The 27,412-nt window shown below is 40.1% G+C and overlaps 2 protein-coding genes across 10 annotated transcripts in view; both read right to left on the bottom strand.

Moving 5' to 3' along the window:
• Positions 1 to 4,411: 4,411 nt before the first annotated feature.
• On the bottom strand, positions 4,412 to 5,369 carry LOC5569168 (brachyurin). The gene has a single exon (XM_001658309.2). The coding sequence runs from the start codon at positions 5,316 to 5,318 to the stop codon at positions 4,512 to 4,514; it is 807 nt and encodes a 268-aa protein (XP_001658359.2). The 5' UTR covers positions 5,319 to 5,369; the 3' UTR covers positions 4,412 to 4,511.
• A 506-nt stretch (positions 5,370 to 5,875) lies between these two features.
• The window catches only part of LOC5569161 (activating transcription factor 7-interacting protein 1), a 64,532-nt gene continuing 42,995 nt past the window's right edge, over positions 5,876 to 27,412 (bottom strand). For 7 of the 9 annotated variants that reach the window (XM_021842476.1, XM_021842471.1, XM_021842470.1 and 4 more), the window contains 3 exons: positions 17,308 to 20,911; positions 16,116 to 16,651; positions 6,127 to 6,806 (listed from right to left, as the gene is read on the bottom strand). In XM_021842476.1, the coding sequence (XP_021698168.1) occupies positions 6,361 to 6,806; positions 16,116 to 16,651; positions 17,308 to 20,911 (4,586 nt within the window). In that variant the 3' untranslated portion in view covers positions 6,127 to 6,360. Of the gene's footprint in view, positions 6,807 to 16,115; positions 16,652 to 17,307; positions 20,912 to 27,412 lie in introns of all 9 variants that reach the window. The other 2 variants (XM_021842474.1, XM_021842469.1) reach the window with 1 other exon arrangement.

Here is a 27,412-nt window from a genome sequence, read left to right as displayed (position 1 = left end):
CAAATAAATTTATCTGTCCTAATTTTACTGGTCTCGAACTAAATAATCATCACTACTCCCGAGCAGGGTCGTACAATTTCATTTGATTGAAAGCATTTTCAGTCCCCAGCTGACTGACTGAAGCTTGCCTTTCAATTGAAACACTACTGTTTCGTTTCAAACCGACAAACCTTTCCTTTCATCACAGCAAGCGTATTCTCTCTTTTCTTTCGTGCTGCTGGTGCATCGCGCGTCGTAAATCGGAGCCTTACCTCAGCGAGCTGATCTTTCAATCGGTAGTCTTTATCTTTATTTATTACCTAACTAAGTACATAGATTACTATTGCATTTTAAACATTTTAATAGATTTAAATAAAACAAAATGAAACGAAATTCATTCTCTTTCATTTCACCTTTCTTGTTCGTTGCTTGCATTCGGCCATTTAAACCAAATCGCCGTACAAAAACCGAGTGTTCGGAATATGAGTCTGTTCGGAATTTGAGACAAAACATTTCCAAACGGCTACTAGGAACTGGGGCATTGTCCAAACAACTGGAACACGTGAACCAATAGTGGGTCAAGCAATTTCATTTATATAAAATGATTTTTTTTTGCTGCAAAATGGTGAGTCGACAATGAGGAAGGAACGACCAACACAGCTCTGGTCCTCATAAGTTCCTACCTCGTGCTTCCACGGGTCAAATAATGACAAAGACCGCCAGCTAAAGGTTGCGTACTTAGCTGGTAGTGCAGCCTGGGCACTGTTGTCCTTCTGACATCAGCTAGAGTGAGGAGGTGCGTTTTAAGCGTCTGTACACCAGGAGGTGCGGCTAAAACAGCGTCTGTTCTGGCATCCAGCGGCTGAATATGAAACGCTGTATCACGTCAGCTACACCTAAAACGGCAGTCCCATCAACGTGATGTAGGTAGCGCGACCCCGGTAAGGTAGCATACCGAATTAATTATCCACCACGAAAAATGGAGAAAGAAGAAGAAACGAACGTTATTTTCGGCAACCGACCTGGCAACAAAATAAGGACTATGATTGGAAACTCGGTACCTGGAACGTCAGGACCTTAAATGAACCTGGACGAGTGAGCCTTTTGGCTCGAAAATTGCGAAAAGTTGGCGTGTGCGTGGCTGCAATTCAGGAAGTGCAAGAATCTTCTTCTTCTTCTTTCTGGCGTTACGTCCCAACTGGGACAAAGCCCGCGTCTCAGATTAGTGTTCTTATGAGCACTTCCACAGTTATTAACTGAGAGCTTTCTTTGCCGATTGACCATTTTTGCATATGTATATCGTGTGGCAGGTACGAAGATACTCTATGCCCTGGGAATCGAGAAAATTTCCTGTACGAAAAGATCCTCGACCAGCGGGATTCGAACCCACGACCCTCAGCATGGTCATGCTGAATAGCTGCGCGTTTACCGCTACGGCTATGTGGGCCCCCAAGTGCAAGAATCTGGAGAACGTGAATTCAGAGCGGTAGACCCCATCGCTAACACCGCTTTCAAATACAACATCTACCACAGCGGTGGCGATAAAGCGCGTTATTAGGTGGAAGCCGTTCAACGAGCGGATCTGCGTATTGAGGATTCGGGGCAAGTTCTTCAACTACAGCCTGATCAACGTATATGCACCGACTAACGACAAACCCGATGATGTGAAGGACGCGTTTTACGATTGTCTCGACAAGACCTATGGAGAATGCCCAAAACACGACGTGGAAATTGTCATCGGCGACGCTAATGCGCAGTTCGGAAAAGAGGACTTCTTCCGCCCTATCATTAGTAAAGAGAGCCTTCACTCTGTTACCAACGACAACGGCCTACGTTTAGTGAACTTTGCTGCCACTTTGCTTTGGGGGATGACCATCAGTAGCACTTACTTTGCACGCAAGGATATCCGCAAGCACACCTGGCAACACCCAAATGGCGAACTTTGCAACCAAATCGACCATGTTCTGGTAGACGGCCGACATTTTTCCGATGTCATCGATGTTAGAACTTTCAGGGGTCCTAATATCGACTCAGACCACTATCTCGTTGTAAACAAAATTCGAGCGCGATTATCAACCGTTTCGAGTTCTAGAAATCGACAATCGTTGCGTTTCAATATCCAACGCCTGTCAGCAGATGGTGTAGCAGCGGACTACCATCAAAAGCTCGACGAGCGGATTAGCGAAATCGACGAGAGCGTCAACCTCAGCGATCTGTGGGAGTCAGACCACGGAGCGGCGAGCACAGTAGCGCGAGAAGTTGTAGGTACTGCTCAACGGAGACCAAATAACGATTGGTTCGACAAGGAGTGCCAGAGAATGACGAACGAGAAGAACTTGGCTAGAAGCCGGATGCTGGTGTCTGGTACCCGTCAGAGCAGAGAGCGGTACAAGGAAGCAAGGGCAGCCGAAAAACGGATCCATCACAGAAAGAAAAAAGCTATGGAACAGAACAACATGCGACGGTTCTACGAGTTCGTAAATGGTGTGCGGAGAAAAACAGCGCCGTCTCCCGCCATGTGCAACGACCGCGAAGGAAGCTTGCTGACGGATAAAACAATGGTGGCCGCCAGGTGGAAAGAGTACTTCGAGTCATTGTTGAACGGAGATAATGGAAGTGGATCTGGTAGCAGAATTCAAATCGATGACGATGGACAGGCTATGGAACCTCCAACGCTAGATGAGGTAAAAAGAGCTATCAATGGGCTAAAGAACAACAAGGCTGCTGGGAAGGACGAGCTCCCGGCCGAACTTCTCAAACACGGGAGTGAGCAGCTGCACGAACTCTTTCACCGTATCATATCGAGGATATGGGAGGAAGAACAAAAGCCTACTAGTTGGTTGGAAGGTCTCATTTCCCCTCTGTACAAGAAAGGGCATCGACTGGAGTGCGCCAATTACCGAGGGATAACACTCCTTAATTCGGCGTACAAAATCATGTCTGGAATTCTGTTCAACAGATTGAGACCGTATGAGGAGTCCTTTGTCGGCGAATACCAAGCTGGTTTTCGAGAGGGCCGATCAACGACGGATCAAATGTTTGCCCTGCGTCAAATCCTAGATAAATTCCGGGAGTACAACTTGCAGACTCATCATCTGTTAGTAGATTTCAAAGCGTACGATTCAGTGAAGAGAAACGAGTTGTGGCAAATTATGTCCGAACATGGTGGTGGACGAGATTTCGTCATCGTTCGTAACCTTAGGTGGATTGAAACAGGGTGGCGCTCTTTCTAACTTGCTGTTTAACATAGCACTCGAAGGTGCTATCAGGAGAGCCGGTGTGCAGAGAAGCGGTACCATTATCACACGTTCTCATATGCTCCTTGGCTTTGCGGACGATATCGACATCATCGGGACTGACCGTCGGGCAGTGGAAGAGGCGTTCGTGCCTTTCAAGAGGGAAACAGCGAGGATTGGGCTCACGATCAACACCACAAACGAAGTATATGATAGCTGGTGGTCATCGTGGGTCCGGACGTGTTAGTGGTAGCGGAATGGTGCTAGGTGGTGAAAAGTTTGAAGTGGTGGAAGAATATGTGTACTTTGGAACACTAGTGACATGCGATAATGATGTTACCCGCGAGGTGAAAAGACGTATTGCAGCTGCGAGTCGGGCTTTCTACGGGCTCCGTAACCAGCTGAAGTCCCGTAGCCTGCAAACGAAAACAAAACTCGCGTTATACAAAACACTGATCCTTCCGGTTGTCCTATATGGCCATGAATCATGGACATTGAAGGAAGTCGACCGGAGAGCTTTCGGGGTGTTTGAACGTAAAGTGCTGCAAACAATACTCGGCGGTAAACTAGAAAACGGCATCTGGCGGCGTCGCATGAATCACGAGTTGTACCGAGTGTATAAAGAGGTGGATATTATCAAACGCATAAAACACGGCAGGCTGCGTTGGGCTGGTCACGTATGCCGGAAGAACGACAAGCAAAGATAATATTCAACAGAGAACCCGGACGAGGCCGCCGACTTCGTGGCAGGCCGCGCACACGATGGCTTTTTGCGGTTGAGGAAGACTTAAGGGCACTTAACGTCCAGGGCGACTGGAAGCGATTGGCCCAGGATCGAGCCCAGTGGAGAAGACTCATCCATTCGGCGCAGATTCATCTTAGCGAATTGTAGCCCATCAAGTATCAAGTAAGTTATAATTTTATCACTCTTTTTACATTTTCTCGTGTTATAGAGATTGGAATCTTCCGATTGACGCGAAAAGATTTATTTGTAGGACTTTTCGTTATTATGTTATGAATTTCTGTTCTTAGATGATCCATTATTGGTACCGCACACTACCATTTGAATCATCAGTAAAATGGTTCTGGTGGTAGAATATTGCGCGAAAGTCATAAATTTAAACATTGATAAAGTTGCAATCATATTTGTGATATTTGTTCATTCCGTATGCTACCAGTTAATAATACACATATGATATATTTCATAGATTTATTAACGTTCATCCCTAAACTAACAGACACGCAAGTTTTATGAACGACACTTTTTTTCCTTATGCTTATAAGGACTTGCATCTCTTATTCTAGGAATGACTGCACCCATTCAACATGAGCCCTCACCTCCTGCAGAGCGCCCGCATTTCCAAATTCGCAAGCGAACTTCTGTCCGAAGCTGCTCAGTCCCAACAAGGTGTACTGTTTATAGCCCTCCTGCTTGAACACCAACGGACTTCCGACATCGCTGACACAGTTGGGTTCCTCCTCGTCACGCTGGGCACAGAATCGTCCAGTTTCCGGTGTAACGAATTCAAACTCCCTCTGGCACTGTTCGTAGCTAAGCACCCGCAGGGTTGTGAACTCCAGATAGTCGGTTGCATTCGTAGTCTTGTAGTTCAACAGGCCGTATCCACTGGTGTAGACCTCATCATGGACGTACTGCTCATCGGCCGTCGGAAGGGCAACCGGCTTGATCCACGGGGGCAAACGAACGTTTTCATCGGTGAACTTGATAACGGCCACATCATTCTCGAACGTTTCGCTGTCGTAACCGTCTTTGACGAAATACTCCAATGCAGTGAAAGTGTAACGGAACTTGTTATCTGAAGCATCCGCCAACAGACATTGGGCACCGAGCGTAACTTCCACTTTACTAGATCCTTCCACACACTGAGCCACAGTCAGGACATGCTTCCGGCTCACTAAAGCTCCACTGCAGTAACGCTTTCCCTCGGAGAATGTAGAAACGACGAGCACATGATGCGGAAATTGACCGTTTCGGGTCTGTTCGCCATTGGCGGTTACGTTGGTATTACCGGTAGATTTGCAAGTGTAGCAAGTGGCCGAGGCAACGAGGCCCAGAACGAACAATCCTGACAGGAGCTGCATATTGGCTGTAGATTGGTTCTCCTCTGTGACAAACAAGTAACTACTGATTTGACCATTGTGGTTGTCTTTTTTATAGCACTGGATGGCACTTGAGAAGCTACCTTGAGTAAATTTGAACACTTAAGAAGTAATCCACAGAAAAATATGTTACTAGACTAAAGGCACTCAAGTGGTGGCGTTGCACCGCACCAAGTGTAGCTGCAATTCAACTTTGTTGGCAATTAGTAACAGCTTAAGGTTTGTTCACAAATTTCATAACGCCGAAAATTGTATTTTTCGACACCCTTTGGGTGGATACCCTTTCATAACACTTTTTGAATGAATGTTTTGCAAATTTTGTATGAGCTGTTACATTTAACTTTGACGTTAAATTTGGAACTGGGAATAAACGAATTCATGAAGGTAGGACATGTTCGGACGCTAATGAAAGGCAAATTTTTAATCAGCAATCAAATGCAGAATTTATTTCTAAACTCTACAAATTTTCTTGAAAGCATACCTTACACGGGGACATTATTACTATTATATTTTAGTGGATATTTTCAGTATTCGTTAGCATACGAATATTTTAATATGTGTCGACTTAAGAAATTTACACACCGCAAGATGACATCGATTTCTAGTGCAATTCTAACCCTATTGAAAGCAATTACAGTCTAAAACAACTTTCAACATCTGTGTGGAAAAATCATTGACACAACGACAAACATCAATTCCGGATCCGGAAGGAATTGATACGATAAAAAACAAAAATAAATTAACACAAACTTTTCACGCAGTTTAGAACAAAAAATTAAAAAGTTCGGGATTATTGATTAGTATTAAATTGTTTTAATTTGTTTCATTATTTCCGATTCTCGTGTTTCGTGGGAATAAAATCTACATCGAGATTGAAAAACAGTTGCCTAGTTTATGTTTCTATTACAACTAAACGAATTTGTTTTTGTTTCTTATCTCTCTAAAATTTTGTTTAAATATTTTAAAACTATCACTATGTTTTAACTAAAAGGGAAACTTGTGCTTTGTAGAGACAGTAAGTAGCTTAAGCTTTAGCCGGCGTGGACTCGTTCCAGGTTCGTGGTGGACTGAATTGTCCAACCCGCTGGTGCTCGTCAACGGCCCTCACAGCAAAGTGATACCGCTGACCTTCCTGGAACTGGGTTAACGTTACCGCCATTGGCAGGAGCATGGCCTTGACATCGCCCACGTGCCTCCACATGTCCATCGAAGGTGGAGCGTTTGTCTCCTGGTATGCGTAGATCTGGTAGCTTACAATAGTCGCATGGGCGTCCGACAGGTCGTCCATGGTCCAGGAAATCACGATACCTGTTTCGATGTTGTTTATTCGGATGGAAGGTCGTGGTGGGGTTTGCTTCCAGGAGGGGTTCAACAGTTGCGTGCCTGGTTGCGGCAGTGGGGCAGGATGAGTGTAGGTAACGGCAGCTGGCTGCCGGATAGGCGCGCGGACAATCATGCCTCGAGGGGCTCCTGCAAATGAGCAGAGAAAACATTGATTAGAAAAAGAATACCTTAGACACATGTTTCAATGAACTAGATCTTCCATAGATGGTAAGTGGCGTAAGAAGTGGGTATATTGTATAGGACATGACCTACGAACCGAAATATCTAGATAGGACAGCCAAAGGATTGTCCTACCCAAGGTTCGACAAAAAGTGACATGATGCCCTCTGACATCATTCTTGTAACTGAGCAATTCTCGCTGAAACCAGGCCGCCATCGGCACCTATCATTAGAATTTCAATTTAATCGCTAGTACACTGAGGAAACTGAATTTATGTTATTCATAATACCTTTCGTATGAAACAATATTTTTCTAGCTGAAAAACATTTCATACGACGCGTATGATTTTCATAACTCGCTTATGAAGAACATACGAAATAGATTCAAGATTCATACGCGGTTCTATAACATTTCATACGATGTGCTTATGAAATCCAAAGCAAGCCTTGTTTGAAAAATATCATACGTTTTTCTTATGAACCGAGCATCAAAACGAAACAAAATGGCGTTTGAACAAATGAAGCTCACGAGTTTTAAAGTTCTGGTGAAAACGATGGCTATGTTTAAAGGTAAATAGTAAAAGAATAATATTCAAATTTATTTGTTAATATCGATAATTCTATGTAGAGTGGAGCAAATATGGCGGCTCGGGCTAAACTTTGTCTCGTGAAATGGCAACAGAATGGAAATGCGGAGTTTTTCGAGCGTGACATCGAAAACGTGAGTTGGGTTAATTGGGTTTAATATTATGTTTTAGTAATTGATAATCGACTATCTTCTTCAGAATCTGTGCAACTTATCAATAGTGACGAAGAAGCTTCCGCGAGTGGTGCCAAGTTGTTTCCAGTTCTTACAACGGCAATATTCGATTGGATGACAATTTCAACTGGGAGAAAAACTATTGATTTGTTGTGAAACAATGATAAAATATATACTTTCTGATGAATGGTTATTTTCTCCTTAAAATTTGGTTGTATAAATTTAAGAAAACAACGAGAACACCTCTTGTTATAATTAAAATATTGCAAAAGGCATAATAATATGAAATAAATCACATATATTTTCTTATAAAGAACATACTTGAACATACTGAGCTTCATACAAGTACACTTTGATGTTCATAAAAAAACATCCTTAGATTGCATACGACACTTTTATGAATTCTTTACTACTGTACTGCAAAACTCATACCATACCACAAGCTAATTCGTTCATAGCGCCATCGTATGAAATTTATAATATTTTCTTTTGGTAAAATTTCATAATCGTTTCGTATGGAAATCGAAATATTTTTTTCCTCAGTGTAGGTATATGCCAAAACTTAAGGGTCGTCCTTTCAGTTTTCTCAAATTGGTGGACTCCTCGTATGCCTGCAAGCTAAACTGTTTGCGAAAAAGCCCATTTTTTATAAATCTTAGGTATTTCTTCACGTGATATGTCTCATGTTTCCCTTGAAACACATAGCAAACTTAATGGCATCGTATAGAGAAAGGATATAGCTTTCATCTGGGACTAAAAATAATTGGCAGTCATTTTTAATTTGGCCGCCAGCTTGAATTTTGTTTGAAAAACAGTTTTTTTTTTTTTCACCATTAGCGCACCGCTCGTTTAAGATTCTGAGATCACCATCAAAAAGCTGAGAAAAAAACTGAGTAAGATAGGCTACAAAAACTAGGTGAGCAAAGGTATTTACTCTATAAAATGAACCATTTTTATAAATCATGTTCCCTTTACTGGCATATACCAGATTTACTGATATGTTTGAAACATACTTTTGGGAACTTGTAATCAGAAGACACAGTGTGTGTGTGTTTGACAAATAGAGACATGAATTTGCAAAAAAAAAAACACGTTCTAGTGCCGTGGTCACCAAAGTGCGGAACGCGGGCGTCTGTATCTCTTAAATCTGATAAGTTTCACAATTTTTTCTTCGGGAAGCTTTTCTACTCCCAATGTTATCAAGATCATAAAACATAATTATTAAGAGAACTATCCGCTATCAGAAGTAAAAATGGTTTGAAAAAAGGGCTAGTGTCTAGTGAGACTCGAACTCACGACTCCGTGTACGCTAGACCGGCGCTTTAACCAACTAAGCTACATAACACCTTATGATTCAGCGGAATAGAAAGCCAAACTGAAGTTCTTACGTTCTACAGTGCGGTCGCACGCTCTACGACCAACAGCGCCAGGAGGACGCAACTCGGATAACTCGGAAAAAGAGTGTGTCTTCTGATTAGGAGGAGATCCCCCAGTACCGGACATTTAAGCCAGTAAATTCATAATTCCAATTGGCTAATCATAAAATGTGGCTCGTAATACCGGACACAATCTGTAAAAGGCTCGATTTCTGTAAATTTGTACGACATCGAATGTTTTCACTCCAGAAATAGTATGGCATAGTCTATATAATGCATTTGCAGCATTTAAAAGAACAATTTGAGTTTTACTTAGTTCGCAAGATGTCTTTCAAAAACATCTTTCATATATGACGAAAAATAATGCATTTAAAGATATTATTCTGAATGTTCATTCTTCTTATTTTTTTATTGCATGTTTGGTAACATGATCGACAGAATCTATGAAAATTGAATGTATTTTGAGACACTGGTGTAAAAATTACAAAGATATTATATAGCAATTCTCGGCTTCTTCTCCGGTCGGCCCAGGATCGTTTCGTAATGGAAATTTCCTTGACTTCCCTGGGCATAGAGTATCATCGTACCTGCCACACGATATACGAATGCGAAAATGTCAACTTTGGCATAGAAAGCTCTCAGTTAATAACTGTGAAGGGCTAATTAAAGATGAGCAGCATGCTCTGGCCTAGTGAGGTCGCAATGCCAAGAAAAAGAAGCCACTGGTAGAAAACCCAACGGGTTTTGCACTTGAAAATGATGAATATTACTCATGATTAACGATATATCACACATAAAATTTATTCAATTTTGTTACAGCAAATTAATAACAATGTTTAAGCACAAATCGTGATCAAATTTATATTTAATCAACGCTTTAGTTCGCTCAATTTAGTTAATATTTAATCAACGCTTTAGTTCGGGCAATCATATATTACGTCTATGATTCAACGGCATTTTTTTCCTAGAGCTGTTAGTCGCTGATCTCAACTCGATATTCCCAAGATACGATGGTCCCTTGAATATCGATTCAAGAAGATTTAACTGTATGTGGTTCCCCTGGTAAAATGTTCACTTTTTTGTTTTCACAGAAACCTTGATTCAATTGTTAAAATATGTTCTCATTTTTTTCAGATATCTCATAAAAAAATTCGTACAAAATTAAGTTCTAAAAACTACAAGCATTTTGTGATTGATGCTGAAAAAGACGGAATTTCGTCAAAAAACAGAGCAACGCTAATTCAATAATTTATTTGTGTTTTATAGTTTTAAGAATTAATCTGATACCGTTTGTGATTCTAGAGTTCTAATATTGTGATAGGGTCGATGTACCAATAGCCGCATAGCTAAGAATAAATATTCGTATAAAATCGAAAAATAACGCTAGTGTCATTATTTTTACATCATCTGAAAGCTTTTTATCTTGGTTTTGTAGGAAAAATATGAAAACTGCGAAAACTCATATGTTTGTATTTATTATCGATTGTGAAACTAAAGGAACACATGTGCCTATAGTACACACTTAATTTAGAATACCGAATCTCGGCGAATTTTAACCGAGATCCGCACAGCGGAGAAGTCGGCAAACAAATTTCCTGGGATCTCAGTGAATAAAAGCCGAGTATCAGTAAAGCATGCTTCGTTGCTAAGCAACCGGACAAACTATTAGCTGAGTCTCGGTTAAAATCGGAAAACCGAGATTCGCACAGCCAAGCTCGTGAAAAAAATCTAAGTGTGTAGCATTATTTCTAATTTCTGTTCCTATAGTAGCACTAGCATCACGGCGTTGGCAAAATACAAATCAAACCCGTATTTTTACAAAACTTTTATATTTTTCCTTTAAAGTGTGGATCAAAAGCTTTCGTTTGATGTAAAAAAATTTTAATTCATCAATAATTTCGTATAATAAAAAATAGTTTCTCTTAGTAGTGCTACTATAGGAACAATAGGTTTAGTATAGGCGCAAGGGAGCTAAACTATTTTTTTCGATCATTTTTTGAACAAAATCAAGCTGTGTATCAATGGTACTTAGATATATAGCTCTTGACCTTCATGTCAAAAAATATGTTGAAACGATTTATAGCGAAACGGCCGTAAATAGAGCGCTGCATATGACGAGCCTAACCTCACTTATTTGACAGCTGCTGGTCCTGTTGTTTACGTTTCGGACTTAGTCGTTTTTTCCATAATTTTTTCATCTTCGCATTTCTATCACCAGCATGCTGATGGTGACGATTATCCACGGTAGGAAGATAGAATAATACGATCCGTGGGTATCTGCAGTGGATTTGACCTCTCCTCGCAGCAAACTTTCACGAAATTAAGAATGATTCGAAAAAAGTACTAAGTCCAAACTGTAAACAACAGGACCAGTACCTGTCAAAATTGATGCGTGACGTCACAGTGCAGTGGAGTATAGCCGCTAGTGCGACTATAGGGGACTGTCTACTAAGGGAACACTGACCCTATGGGATTCCGTACATAAATTGCATTAGATAAGAACTAACATTTAATGATAATGAGAGACAAACAAAAAGTTGACAAAGAGAGGATTTGGAGAAAAAGAGCAACTTAGTAGAAACTTGGGGACCAATCTCTGGAACCAATCGTCAATAAGCTCAACGCCAGAAAGCCGGTGAACATCATTTGTCGGGTGATAAGGGCTTAGATCAAGCATCATCTTCAACAGACGGTTATGCTTGGTTTGAGTTTTCTTTCGGTGGAATTTTGCGCATTTGGACAAAGCGGGGAAACCATAAGCCACCGAGGGCTGGAAAACGGTTTTGTATAGGAGCACCATAATACTGGGATCCAGTAGAGAGCGCCTTTTAACGAGTAACTTGCCTCTGGGGTAGATACTCCGACAGCGTGTGAAGAAGATTGCTTGCGACTTAGCGGGGTACCCTTTTACCTTCCATTTCTTGTTGTATTCTTGAATGGACTTCAGACTTTGATGACATCGGAAGAGAAAATATTGTACAGAACAAGACAAAGAACAGAGCCCTGCGGTACACCGAACGGTACATGCATCCGATCGGAAAGACAACCGTTTAACGATACTTGGAAAGTCCGGTCCTTCAGAAAACTACTTATAGTATTCACCAGCATTATAGGGAAGTTTCCCAGAAGCATTTTGTGTAGGATCGTATCGTGCCATACAGAATCGTACGCCTTTTCAACATCAAGTAGTATCAGTCCTGACGAGATACCAAATTGCAGATTGCACCTGACCTCCTTTACTAGGCGTGTTTGTGTTACACGGTTCGGAAATCTGTAGTGAGACTGACATGCGGTTACTTTTCAAAATGGGACAATTTGACTTGCTGTTTTTTCCTATTTTTTCCAAACAAATAATATAATCTCATTAGTGCAGCTGAAAGAGCATTGGAAGAGATGTTGAAAACTGAGCTCAACTCAATTTTGACGAAAATGCAGATGGGACTGACTTGCGATTCACGGCAGATTAGTAGGTATAGCTTAAGACATTCCGAAAATATTTTAGCGAGGATCACCAACGCTTTTCAAGGAAGATGGTAAAGGGGCCCAGATAGCCGTAGCGGTAAACGCGCAGCTATTCAGCAAGACCAAGCTGAGGGTCGTGGGTTCGAATCCCACCGGTCGAGGATCTTTTCGGGTTGGAAATTTTCTCGACTTCCCAGGGCATAGAGTATCTTCGTACCTGCCACACGATATACGCATGCAAAAATGGTCATTGGCATAGTAAGCTCTCAGTTAATAACTGTGGAAGTGCTCATAAAAACACTAAGCTGAGAAGCAGGCTCTGTCCCAGTGGAGACGTAACGCCAGAAAAGAAAGAAGAAGAGAGGTAAAGGAAAAAAATTGATTCCGTCGTGACCCGGCGGTTTTCTTCACTTTCAAGCTGCGGATGATACACTACTAATTTCTTTTGGGCGAACAATCCAGGAGTTGTCGGCCGCAGCAACACCATGGCGCGAAGGACTATATTTGAGGGGTTTCTTTAGAGCTTTTGCAATTTGCCAAATTTTGTTGTCTCCGCGTTTCATTGACGATAAGGCTTTCGAGAATTAGTGGACATTTCGGTTGAAACATTAATTTGAAATTGCAAATTTTTTTTTTTTTTTTTTTTTTTTTTTTTTTTTTTTTTTTTTTTTTTTTTTTTTTTTTTTTTTTTTTTTTTGTATGGTATTCAGTTGGAGCTGCCTGACAGCTTAACTTGTCAAGGCTGAACCCTCGGTCTGGCTTTTGCCAAGTTTCCCCTCTACCAGGACCAATACTCAGACGGACTAGGCAATGGCGCCCACATGAACACTGTTTTTTATTAGTATTGTGACGTGGTAGTTTTTGAAAAGTACCCATATTCCCTTGCTTCTGAGAAAAGGAAGCATTATGAAAATCAGCAGCTCCATTAGAATTTGTTTGAAATAGTAGTGTAGAATTTGTTTGAAATAGTAGTGCATTACTAATACTGTCTAGTCGAAATGGTTTTGAATAATTTGTCATTCAAGTGCTATTCTGATTACTATTGTCTTTTACGTAAGATTAGAGTCTTAAATGTCAAGTGTCGTCAAGTCTTATCAAAATTAGGCTGTTTAGTAGTAGTTCTAGTTAATTTCATTTTTGTTGTTAAAAGTATTTATTGGTCATTACGTTCATATATCCTTAAAGAAAAAAGTCGCTTTCCTTGTCTGTTCAACAATTTTTTGAAACTAGCAAGTGTACCCTAATGATCGATCTCAGTGTCTTACTTTCCATAGTCATTTTTATAGTGAATATTGAAGAGTAAAGTTACCTTAGGCTTCTATTACAGTCTCCTACATGATTCACTTTTCGGAGGCAAATGCAATGCTTCACAACGCCTACTTTCTACTTGTAAATTTTGCGAAAATGAAGCTGGAATTAGATTATTTATACCGCTGTTACAAAAGAGGTATTTCTTATTATGGCAATGTAAAAACCATATTAAAATAAGATTGTCGCCACTTATTTCTACTCAGTGAATCTACTAGTCATTTTCCTAAGAGTTCCTAAGTATTCCCTACGTCGTATATGATAACGATGTATCTAGCTAGCTAATAGTAAGAGTGGCTACGGATCATTCTGGTTAGCAAAAGGCAAACTGAACGTCACCAATAGTATTAATGTCCACTTCGAATAGATTAATTATTTGAAATGGGCATCAATTCTATCAATGACGCAGAATGTCCGTTGGATCACATCCGAGATATTATTGCGTCTATGCCATATGAATTATGACGCGGCTTTAAGCAAAAAATGCCAAAATGTGATACCACCACTACAGGTTACGCCTTTGGTTTCCATCATATGGGCTAATGGATTATGCCCTCCCATCGCGGCAAGGTCGCATAACCAAGGGGAGGGATTAATTTGAAATTGCAAATTTGGATCAAATTTGACATCAGGCACGTAAGGGTCAATCATAATTATTATTCATAATCAATAATCAATCAATCATTGCTACCCGTTAATCATTAACGCTCTGGTTACTAGGTTAGATAGGAAAAACAATCTGCTGATTTACTGCCCCTATTCGCACAATTGTCCCATGCTCTATGGGATTTCCTATATACAGTACCAAAAATGCGTAATATCTAAGCATATTTCAGCTGAATAAACTTTAATTCAGCAACCATAAAAATGTTTAGAATATCGTAAAATGTACTGAAGTTTTTAATTAAATTTATTTAAAAAATCGATCATTTTTGGTTTCGGCCTTTTGTTTATTTTGACCATTCGTGGTGTCTGCCTTTTGTGTTTCAGCCTTTAGTTATTCTACTTTTGTGATAGGGCTAGGGCCTTTTAGACAAAGTTGGGAAAAATCAAGTGTCCGACCTGCGCAATGACCGAGAAGAATTTTCATTCTGGCCTGTAAATCTATGGTGGCTTCCGATTGAAAGGAGTATTTACTGGTCATGTGGCTTTCCCGAGTATTCCCGCCTTTCCTGCTTTTGTAGGATTTTCCGATTCGATGGACTCCCTGCTTTGCTTAATATGGCGTATGGCGCAGAATCATGAGTTATATCAAATGTAAAAAGAAGCGAGTATTATCCAGGGCAGGCAATCGTCAGATTCGTCACAGTGCGATGACGAAATTAAAAAAGACATCGTCATCCAATATAATAACTCTGGCAGGTCGTCGTCTCGTCATCGACGAAAGAATGCACGACGAACGTTAATCCTAAATCGTCAACGAACAACTTTGTCTTCATTCCGTTCGCTCCCCTTTCTCAAACGAAGGAGGCGTTTATTGTATATTCGCTTGCTATGCACAAAACGGCGAATGCCATCCCAGAATTGCTTGTAGGTATTGGCAATTTAACCCGTACTCATCAAGCTCCAACAACAGCTCAGTTGGTAAGCGCGTGACGTTGGCGATTCAGAGATCGTTTGTTCAATTCCGGACACGTTTTGTTTTTTTTGTTTTTGTTTTTTTTTTTTCAAAAAAGGCTCATAATCTATCGACGCCACGGTTCACATTTTTAGTCGGCTCAGAGCTCCGAACGAAGATTCGACATACGAAGGAGGCTCATATGTTCGTCATTACGCCGAGGCTTTGTGGCGGACCACTGCAGCAAATCGTCATCCAACGCTGGTTGAGTGACGATGACGATTCTTTTTTTAGTTTCGTCGACGAATTTTTCCATTTGACGGTGACGATTGTCTACCCTGGTATTATCAAGTTTTGCACTGGCATAATTGAAAAAGTATCAGCATACTTTTTGTACGTAAATGCATATTATAATAGTGATACTTTTTCCAACCAATATTATTCATGAGGACTGAGTTTTATCATACATTGAAACTGCTAGCTACCAAGGCTGAGAAAACAAAGGATAGACTACTTAACCTTAAGCATATAAAATACGGCAAACTTCCGTGGGCTGGTCATTTATTAAGAAATTCGAAAATAATATTCAACCAGGAACCAGGTAGTTGTCGGCGACCTCGTAGCCACGATTACGCTGGCTGTACGTATTTGGAGAGGTCCTGATAACCCTAATTATTCGGGCATCTGGAGAAATATCGGCCAAGACCTATAGAGATGGAGCTCTACAATATGCCCGGCAGTGGCGTGACGCCACGTTGTAGCCATCTAGGTATCTAGGTAAGTAGTTTTTAGAAATTAAATAAGATACATACCGATTTGCCCGTTTATCATTCGCGCCCGGTAGGTCGTCTGCCGCGGGTATCCATTGGTGGCCGGTCGCTGCATCAGTACTGGTCGTGGCGGGGCTCCATTAACCATGCCAGCGGGACGCTGCTGCAACGTTGGCCTCGTCATCATTCGTTGCTGGTTGATGACAACCAGGGGTGGCATACCCGGTTGCCGTTGGCCATACTGATGGTGTTGTTGCTGTTGCTGACCATTCAGGATCGTGATGGGCGGTTTGGGAACCACTGCGGGCGCAGGGGCCACGGCAGCTGCCGGCTTTGGCACATCGTCTTCGTCGGTGAGATCTATCAGAGAATTGTCTACGGTAGCGGGTGATGGCGCCGGGGCGGTCCTTACATTGCTAGTGGGATTGGATTGTACCATCGAAGGGGTTGGCCGATTTATAGCCTGCATGCCAGTAGGGGTAGGTTTCGCTTGAGGAGTGATAACTTTTTTCATCACCATCTGTGGACGACTGACAGGTGTTCCGGAAGGCGACGATGCGGGTTCGGGAGTTCGAGTTCTGTAATAAAGAAAGATAAGCACTTAGGCCTGAGAATAATCCCAAAGACAGGGCTGGTAGCAGGTCTCTTAGAGACTTGATCACCATTTTAATGCATGTATCTTAAAAGTCTCTATTTTCAATGTATCTTTTTTAAACAAAAGGGTCGCTAAAGTCATTGTTTACAGTATATGCTGGTAAAAAAATTCTATTGATGGAGAACTTCTTGAGGAACTCTTATAGAGGTTCCTAAGCCATTAAAAGTTTTATTGGAAAAACTCCTGTAGGAATATTCAGATAATCTGGTAGAGTAATTATTACTAAAACAAATCGGCGTAAAACTGGTAAGTAAGTAAGGAATTCCCGGAATAGCTTTTTGGAAAATTTTCAGTATAATCCCTGTTAGAACTCCGGTTAAACTTCCTGTTTTAGAATCAGAATCCACTGTAAGTAGAATGAATAGTAACTTTAGAGACCATGTTGCTTAAAAACGAGACTCTGGAGACCGTTCATTTAAAACAGAATAGACTTTTTAGAGGCATGCATTCAAAGCTCAAATCTTTTAAAAAACTACCTGCTACCAATCCTGTTAAGGTGATAATGAATGGTGCTCAATATGCCCCGCCTACCCCTAGACTTAAGAATAATCCCGAAGACAAAAAAAAAGAAATACTTACAATGGCGATCCTTGCGGTGACTGCGCCAAAGGACTCTGTCCCCCGGTGTTGCTGGTTTGAACTTCCTGAATCTGCTGGCGCATCAATTGTTCCTGCATTTGTCGGGTTTGCTGCTGTTGCTGTACCTGTTGAGTGATGGACAGCGGTGGTCGCATGGGTGTGAATTTCTGTAGTGGCTTTTTCCTCGACATAGGCGTAGTGACTCCAGGATTTGCAGGAGTTTGAGCGGTAGTTAATGTTGCCTGCATTTGTGATTGCTGTGTGTTGGTAATTGGGGTCACTTGACTTTGCAGAGTAGCTGGTTTGTTGAGCAGAGAGTTTTGCGGTGATGAAAGTGATTTGTTGAGGATGGTCGGAGCACCTGGCCGGGCGACGACTGATTGTTGAGCTGGTGATTTCTGAGTTGCAGCTGTTGAGGGAACTGAGTTTATACGCGGTCGCCTGATTTGCACATTATTCTGGGGAGCATTCTTGTTGGGGGAACCTCCAGGTGGGGTTGCAACCGGAGATCGATTCACTGTGTTCTTTGGACTATTCGCGACAGAGGGTGCACTACCGACTGAAGGACGACTTCCCGCCACAAATCGTGGTTGCGAAACCTGAAGCCCCACAGCGCGAGTAATTTTCACCGGAGTTATGAAATGCTGATTCTTCTTCTCCAAATCTTTAACCACACGTTCGTGAACCATTTCCAGATCTCGGAACTGTTTGTTTAAATCGTGCACCTTCTGGCGATAGCCTTGGAGAAGCGTGTCCTGAGCGTCCAACTGAGTCCTCATCTCAGCTATTGCTGATTTGAACGCAATTCCTTCGACAATTTTCTGCAGCACGAAATCTTCCAAATTAGAGCGATTCATTTTTTCCAAAGGTTTCTTAAACTTTTCCAGGAACTCCAACCGAATGGTCTTTTTCTCTTTTGGTGCCACTGGCTCAGGTTCCAAAGTAACCTTAATAGGTTCAATTAAATCTAAAGCAGATTTCTTCTCTTCCTTCTTGGCAATTTCCACCACTTCGGCTTTCGGCTCCTCTTTTTGTTCCTCAGGCTTATCATCTTCTTTCTTTTCCTTCTCATCGACTGACAATCTTATTTTCTTGACAGTTTCCGAGTTGTTCTTCTCCTCGGTATCATCTTCCGGGCATGGTCTTTTTTCCGCTTTCTTCTCCGCATTGTCCTCCTTTTTGGGTACGGCCACCTCATCGTCATCGTCATCAATTACCAGCACTTCGTCATTCGTTTTTTCTGCCGGCTTTTGATCCTTATCCTCCAGCTTTTCCACTTCTTTAACAACCTCCTTTGACTCTGATGCAGCTACTTCTTTCAGCTCTTCTTTCTTCGACACTTCTTCATCTTTTTTGGCACCTTTTTCTTCTGGAACCGCCTCAGACTTTTCGTCAATCTTCACTTCTTCTTGTTTCTCTTCCTTGTTTTCAGTGTCCAGCTTCTTTTCGGTTTCACTAGATTCATCAACCTTTGCAATCACATCATCTGTACTTTTTTCCACCACAAGCGAGTCTTCTTTAGAAATATCCATTTTCTCATCCTCCTTTTCCGATTGAACCACATCTTCCAGCTTTGAATCCTCACTTTTTGCTTTGCTATCTTCCTTTTCAGTTGTTTCGAGCTGCGATGAGACTTCATCTACGGATTTCTTTTCCGCCGGTTCAGTTGATACTTCTGCCTCGTTTTCAACTTTGTCTTCACCTTCCGATTTTTTCGCTTCAATTTCTGCCAGTTTGGGTGACTCACCCTCGTCTGCTTTTTCTACTTTTTCCTCAGCTGTCTTTTCGGCGGTTTCCTCGACTGACTTTTCATCCTTTTTCTCTGCTATATCTTCATCTTTCTTCTTCTCAGCATCCACATCCGGTTCTTCTTGGACATCCCGCACATCAACCGAGCATTTACGCTTCTTCGGTGGTTCCCCTTCGTCACATTCCTGCTCTTCAACCTGAATGTCCTCACCGGTCGCCTCTTCCTGATCATCCACATTTCGGCTGCTTTCATCCTCATCCGCTCCCATGTAGTCCGATCCCTCGAAATCATCATCTTCCTCGCCTTCCTCGTTTTGCTTAGTACTACCCGATTCACTGCTGTTATCATCCAGATCATCCTCCGGTTGCTCATCGTCTGCATCCATCCGCTCCGGTTCTTCCATCATTTCCAACAGGTCCTCTTCATCGGCAGCCTGCAAAGCTTGAGGACAAACATCTTTCTTTTCTTGGGCTTCGTCGTCGTCTGAGTCCGCGTTATCCTCATTTTCTTCTTTCTTATCACCATCTTCCGCTTTCTCCGAAGCAACCGTTTTTTCTACTTCTTTACATTCGCTCTTCTCTTCATCTGTTGGTTTTTCTTCTGTTTCCTCAATTTGCGGAGGGGCTGGCATATCTTCTGGCGATTGTTTACTGGACTTATCCGAACCTTCCTCGACCTCTTTTTCTAAGGTAACTGATTGCTGTTCCTTCTCCTCGCTGCTTCCTTCCTCCTTCTGTGCGTGAATTTTGCTTTCATTTTTTGCAACTTCAGAGATTTCAGGAATTTTTACCTCCACTCGTTCGGAAGTCTCCATCGTTGCTTCTTCAACCAATGTTTCCTCGGAAGTAGATTGAATCGTTTCGTCCGCTTCCTTCGGTTTCTCCTCGGCAGTAGAAGTGACACTGTCGAACTTGATCAAGTCGGACAATTCAGGCGTTGGAGACCTCGCTGGCTGCTGACTGTCGGCGCAGCTATCATCCGGGAATTTGATTAAATCGGATACTTCCGGAATCACCTCCTTCTCTTCCGTTTTCTCGCTAGTTGCTGCTTTCTCCGAAACGTCAGGGAACTTTATCAAATCGCTGATATCGGGCGAAGGCGGATCAAGGTCATCCAGAAGATTGAGGGGAGGTGGAGCCATGATTTCCCCATCATTAACTTCAGTGGTTTCCGTGGATAGTTCAACAGACTCTTCCACAGCAGCCAAATCCACATCTGAGCTGACTAGGATGGCTGACTTAAGCTCAGCGTTCACCTCAACTGAATCATCAACCGTCATGTCCCCAATGTCGACGGCAGCAGTGTTCAATATGCTCAGTCCGCTTTCATCTATCGTTACGCTTCCGTCGGTGACTTCAACCGTGGAACCTTCGGCAATTTCGCACACTGCAACACTGTCGTCAATTTGAATAGCTGATCCCTGCGTTGATCCACCCTCCTCCATCTCTATGTCCTCATCAAGCAGTAGATTTTCATCCACGTCCAAATCGTCCACTAAGTCGTGATTGTCCTCCTCCTGCAGAAGAATACTTTCGCTTTCCTCGTCTATATCGGCGACGCCTTTGATTTCGCAGGTGAAATCTTCCTCCACTCCAATCGACGACTCGTCTTCCATTGCGCTCACCGGGCCATTAGTGTCCTCTCCATCAGCTTCTTGAGCCGCGGTTTGGTTCGAGGATTGACCCGAGGAGGACGGAGGAATGTCGGAGCTTTCTTCATTCTGTTCTAACCGATCTGGATCTGCTTCTGTGTCCGATTCGGCACGTTTCGAGTCTTTATTCAGCTGGATGATGTCCTCGATCAAGGTGTCGGAAAGATTCTGCACCAGCTCATCGGCGGGCTTATCAAGTTGCACTGTAAAACAGAGAAAAAGAGTTTTACATAAGTTGCAGAACGATTTAGTTAAAATTTATGGGAGTGGTAGCGAAAAGTAACCAGGTTTGGAAGAAAAAGTGACCAAATAATGACTGAAGGTAACTAAAACTGCCTTAAAATCAAAAGTAAATCGATTCATTGCAGTTAATTACACTATTATTACCGTGATGCATCAAAACCCGGACGGTACCAATATCCGGACACTCCGATAATAATCATTGATTAACACATTAATTTTAATAAGAATGTGGTGTTAATTGTTCACATCTGTTATTTGTATAATACCGTCGATGGGGGTGACAATGGGTCTAGGGGGTGAGATTGGGTCAAAACGGAAAAATATGTTTTGTGAAATATTTCAGCTAATAACGCTGATATTACTAAAATTAATAAGTCATATGTTAGGGAACATATTGTTACACATAATTCATAACAATATGCATTTTTAGAAATAGTAGTTTTTGTTTACTACATCAATAAACTTGCATGTTGAAACTACCTAGATAAAATTTACAACATTAAATTTCTCCTGTGCAAAGTATCACGCATGTACTAGGGTCAGTGTTCCCTTAGTGGACAGTCCCCTATAGTCGCACTAGTGGCTTTTACGGCCGTTTTGCTATGAATCTTTTCAAAATATTTTTTGACATGAAGGTCAAGAACTATTTATCTAAGTACCATTAATACACAGCTTGATTTTGTTCAAAAACTGATCGAAATAATTAGTTTTGCTTAAAATTTGAGCTCCCTTGCGCCTATAGTTAACCTATTATTCCTATAGTAGCACTACTGAGAGAAACTATTTTTTTTATACGAAATAATTAATGAATTATGTACTTTTTTACATCAAACGAAAGCTTTTGATCCACACTTTGAAGGAAAAATATAAAAGCTTTGTAAAAATACGGTTTTGATTAGTGTTTTGCCAACGCCGTGATGCTAGTGCTACTATAGGAACAGAAATTAGAAATAGTGCTACTATAGGCACATGTATTCCTATTGTGGCAAAAGCGATAATAAATGCAAACATATGAATTTTCTAAGTTTTCATATTTTTCCCACAAAACCAAGATAAAAAGCTTTCAGATGATGTAAAAATAATGACGCTAGAGTTATTTTTATATTTTATACGAATATTTGTACTTAGCTATGCGGCTATTGGTACATCGACCCTTTAGCCTCTATCGTTGTATTAGTTGAATGTTGAAAGTCTTTTCATTACACATCACAGGTATTTTCCGGAATTTGTTTGATTTTCCCACAAAAAAATCATTTTTTTCGGTACGATGTCTAAAACATTGAAAATGGGGGTGAGATTGGGTCAAGCAAGAACGATAGTAAATGAAAGTCCAAGTCCACTTTTTTGACATTTTACGGTGCCGGGTGTTCTCTTTTTTCATTAAGATGTGTTTATTCTTTCTAAATACAGCATCTCTGAAACATCAAACAAGTCTACTTGAGTATTCCGTGCATTGAATAACAATACAACGCATTTTGACAACTTTTCAAACCAGCAACTGTGTTTCGTGCGCAGCAACATCGTAAATTTTTATCAAAAGGGTGTTTTTTCTAAATTTGATTATTTATCAGTGTTTTCATATTATAGAAACATCTCACGGAATTTCAAATGAGTTGGATCGCTGAAATACTGGGATTATGACGTCAACTTCTGCCTGAAATTTATTGATCGTGGAATGTCGCACCGAAATTTAACTATTTGCGAAGGTTTAAAATAATCACTGTTTCAGTACACCTTTGGGGATACTGAATGGGCTTTATAGTAATGGGGATGAGACTTTGAAGACAATTTGAGGGAAACACCAAGAAAATTTATGTAAACTTGACGATAACTGTTGGGTTTACATATTTTTTCTCATAGCTCTTCAATTTTCAGTATAATCTTTCTTTTAAGTGGGTTTATCATACTTGTGAAACATCTTAGATACGTTTTTGTCTTGTTTGCATCGTTTTTTATCAATATTTTTCAGTTGTGAATGGTTTTGAAATCATATTCTCAAAAACAAGTTATTTCAATTACAGTGACCCAATGTCACCCCCTCTATGGGGTGAGATTGGGTCATTTTTCATTCACTTGTGGTGCCGCTGTGAATAAATATTTGTCTTTAATTTTTTGAACGGTTGTTAATGTACCATCAAAGTACATACACACCAAATTTGAAGTTTATTGGAGTTAAATTGCGATAGTTATTCAAAAAATAAATCGCACATATCCCTTTTTGACCCATTGTCACCCCCAACGACGGTAATCGTTACTTTACTTCAAGTTTGCATCTAGTAAGCATTGACCTTAAATTGTTATAAATAAAAATAAAAATGTAACCCAGTCTGACACTGTTGTTCCGTCTTACAAGTTTTGTGGCTCCAGCGTATACCGAAAATAAAAGTGCGATTTTTAGTAAACGGAACTCAATTCTTACTACATTTTGGGTGATTAGTTATGAACATTAATTTGAGTGTAATATAAATTTGATGTTTGAACCTGTTAATGTGGCGAAAAATTGTACAAAACTATATTTTTGCATGAGGATAGCGAGTGTCCGGATTAGTGAAACAAGAATTTGAAATCTGGACGTTGTGTATCAAACTTAAGTTTAACTTGACCAAATAACTATTCGTGAAGCATAATATTGGAAAGACTATAAATTAAATTAGAAAAAATGTGCGCTTTCATTTGGATATGGATTTTTTAAGAAAGATACTGTGTGGACAATGATTGTTGCAGATAATCTCACCCGCAATCGAAGAATGTAAGTAACCAAATTGCAAGATCTTCCTCTCAATTTTTGCTTCAATGCTAAATGAATACCTATTAAGCATCAATATGTTCAGTAAATGAGACTTTTGTGACATTAGAATGCATTTTTCTTCATTTTCTTTCAATTAAAACAGCTAAAGCATGAGTGTCCGGATATTGATCCAAAAGTATCCGGCTTTTTGATACAGTTGTCCGGATTTAAAAACAAGACATGCCTAGTTGATTTCATCATTTTCAGGTTATTTTCCTTATTTTGACCAGAATACTACTCGTTTTTATTAAAATAAAAGTCAAAACGATTCGTTACAAGATGGCACATTGATTAAATCGGAGAGAAATATATCCAAAATAGTAGTGGAATATTTGTTGCCGCTTAAGTGTCCGGGTATTGATGCATCACGGTACACCAAACAGGAATTTTCACTAATAATCACCTACATGTTCACAAAACTTCGAGATATTGGTCATTAGTTAAACTGAAAAAAAGCTTAGAAATTAGAACTTAGGTTTATTTGGAATTTTTCAAAGATTATTTTCAGCTGTCATATGTATATATCATTGCGTTATGGTAAACATTTTGGATAGTTTTTTTTAAGTCTAATTGAAAATCAAACGTCTGTCCAATATTTTTCCAGGTAATAATCACAGAACCTAGCTGCTACATTCCTCCCTGGCCGTTGAGTTTCTTGAAGACTTTTAGGAGTCCACCAAATATCTTACGAGAAATGATTCAAATTTTTTTTAAACGGTCCGCAATATATCTTGAGAGGAATCTACCAAAAATGAATAATGGAACTCGAAAGATTCATACTAAATATCTGCTAAGTCATCATAAAACAAATTCGTCCAGGAACTTTTTTAAAAATTCATCAATGAATTTGATAAGGTACCATTGAATTTCTTCATGATTTTTTTCAGTTCTTTAAGGTGTTTTTTTGAACAACCCATCCAGATTTTATAACCAGAAATTGTTCCTCGAAATAGGTCCAGTTTCTTCAACAAATACCTCAAGGGGTCGTCCATAAACCACGTAAGAGTTCTAGAACTTACTTAGAAATTAGAGAGATTTCTTTTTTTGTATGGTATTCAGTTGGAGGCAGCTTAACTTGTCAAGGCTGAACCCTCGGTCTGGCTTTTGCAAAGTTTCTCCTCTACCAGGACCAATACTCAGACGGACTAGGCTATGGTGCCCACATGAACACTGTTTTTTTAGTATTGTGACGTGGTAGTTTTTTTAAAAATACCCATATTCCGTTACTTCTGACAACAGGAAGTATTGTGAAAATCAGCAGCTCCATCAGAATTTGTATGGAATAGTAGAGTCATTACTAATACTGTCTAGTCAAAATGGATTTGAAAAATTTGTCATTTAAGTTCTATTCTGATTACTCCTGTCTTTTACGTAAGATTAGAAGCTTAAATGTCAATTGTTAAGACTTCACTAACAAAATTAGGCTGTTTAGTAGTAGTTCTAATTAATTTCATTTTTTATTGTTAAAAGTATTTATTGGTCATTACGTTCATACCGTAAAGTGCCCTAATTCAGCGCATTTCATACATAATTATTTACATATGGAAATACACATCAATACTGCAGCAACTTTTAATGCCATTTGATGCTACTTTGATTTAGAATAAGTTTGAATCACAAATAAAAGCAAATAGAGCAATTTTACGCGGCGTAAAAAAATAATCAGTGGAGGCCCGTCTGAGTAGACGCCATTTTTTCAATTTCCTTAGCGTCCGTGCTAAGACTGTAGGACACAAACAAACGTGATTTCTTTATTAAAAATGTTTTGTTATATATGCAATATTCTATGAAACTACTTGCTACAGATGTGTTTCATGATGCTTTTATGAAATCTTATCAAATATTAGCATAATTATTGAGATTTTTCCCAAAAAGTATTGCGCGGCATTAGAGCACGTCATTTTTTATAAGTCCCTAATTCCGCGCACTGCTATTTACAGAACAACAAACAAGTAAAACATGCTAAATTGGTCTTCACAGCTGAATATTTATCTGAGGAAGTATTTTCATGCATAAATACATTTCGCAAACAACCGGAATATCGGGAAAGCCCACTTACAGGGAAACTAGCAGCCGTTCAGAAACCACGTGGTCATTCATGGTGGGAGGAAAAGTTTGTCCAAAACCAAGGTCCATAAACATTTGTTATTGTATGAACAGTGCAGAATACGAATATACAGACTTAAATTGTTTTACAGGAATCCGTGAAATTCAACGTAATCCCAACAGCTGAAAATTTCGTGAAATAAATTAACGGAGTACGGTAAATTTTTACAGTTTTCGGTAAAATTTCACTGCAATCCGTTGAATTTCGACGGAATTACGGTGTTTTATTTTACCGAACTGATCAGCTGTTGAGATTACGGTGAAATTCACGGATTACGGTAAAATAATTTAAGTGTATAGAGGTAGCCGGGGCGATTTCGCCAAACTGCATATTTTTTTGAAATTTCTTCTGGAATAACATGCAACCCCAAAGCTGACAAGGAAAAGGAAAAAATATCAACGTCTCCGCAGTCGCGAAACGTCCAAATGCTGAAAAATTGAAAAGTATTGTATTCAAAATAAACTGTTATAAAAACCTCAGTGTTCGGAGCAGTTTTTCCAAAGCTGCTGATAAATCTAAACACAAGACTATAGTTATTTCAAATGTCTGCAACTTTTTCTGGCATAAAATTTCACTTCAAAGGCTTTTAATGTTTCGGTGTGATGCAATCGCAATTGCATATTTGCTGGGATGTTCATGTGAGGGTTTGCGCATGATTGATACAAACCCAGAGGAATAAGTAAAAAACTCAGCAATGACAGAATAAGAAGACCGTCTTCGCGAGTCTCGTCTCAGGAAAAGACTATAACAAATGTTTATCCTTATTTCATGTGATAGTCAAAAAATTATAAGAAAGTCTACGTTACGGCTCATACAAAACATTACTTTTTTCATACAAAAAGTGTTGTGGAGGAGTTGAAAATGTTCAATTTCAGCGTTACGTAATGAATGGATGCTGCCTTATACAAAATTAATGTTAATTTGTTTGTTTTGCAAGTGCGCGGAATTAGGCATTCTTCTGTGCGGAATATGGAAAAGCGTTAAAAATATGCGCGGAATTAAGCAATTTCAACGAGTGAACTATTTCAAAAAAATCACAATTGTAACGTGTGAATACAGTCTAGTTTATATTTTTGCCATAATCTAAAACAGATTTGCTAGCGATCCACCCATAAAGCTTTTTTGTTGATGCAATACTAAATTTTAATTAAGCATTTGAAATGTTTTATTCGTTAACTGCGCTGAATTACGGCACTTTACGGTATATCCTTAAAAAAAAGTCACTTTACTTGCCTGTTCAACAATTTCTCGAACCTAGCATGTGAACCCTAATGATCGATCTCAGCGTCTTACTTTCCATAGTCATTTTTATAATGAATATTTAACAGTAAAGTTACCTTAGGCTTCTATAACAGTCTCCTACAAGATTCACTTTTCGGTGGCAAATGCGATGCTTCACAACGCCTACTTTCTACTTATAAATTTTGCGAAAATGAAGCTGGAATCAGATTGTTTATACCGTTGTTACAAAATAGGTATTTCTTTTTATGGGAATGTAAAAACCGTATTAAAATAAGATTGTCGCCACTTATTTCTACTCAGTGGATCTACTAGTCATTTCCCTCA

The sequence above is a fragment of the Aedes aegypti genome, chromosome 2 (assembly GCF_002204515.2).
Source record: "Aedes aegypti strain LVP_AGWG chromosome 2, AaegL5.0 Primary Assembly, whole genome shotgun sequence".
NCBI classification, from domain to species: domain Eukaryota; kingdom Metazoa; phylum Arthropoda; class Insecta; order Diptera; family Culicidae; genus Aedes; species Aedes aegypti.
This window is presented reverse-complemented; position numbering and strand designations above follow the sequence as displayed.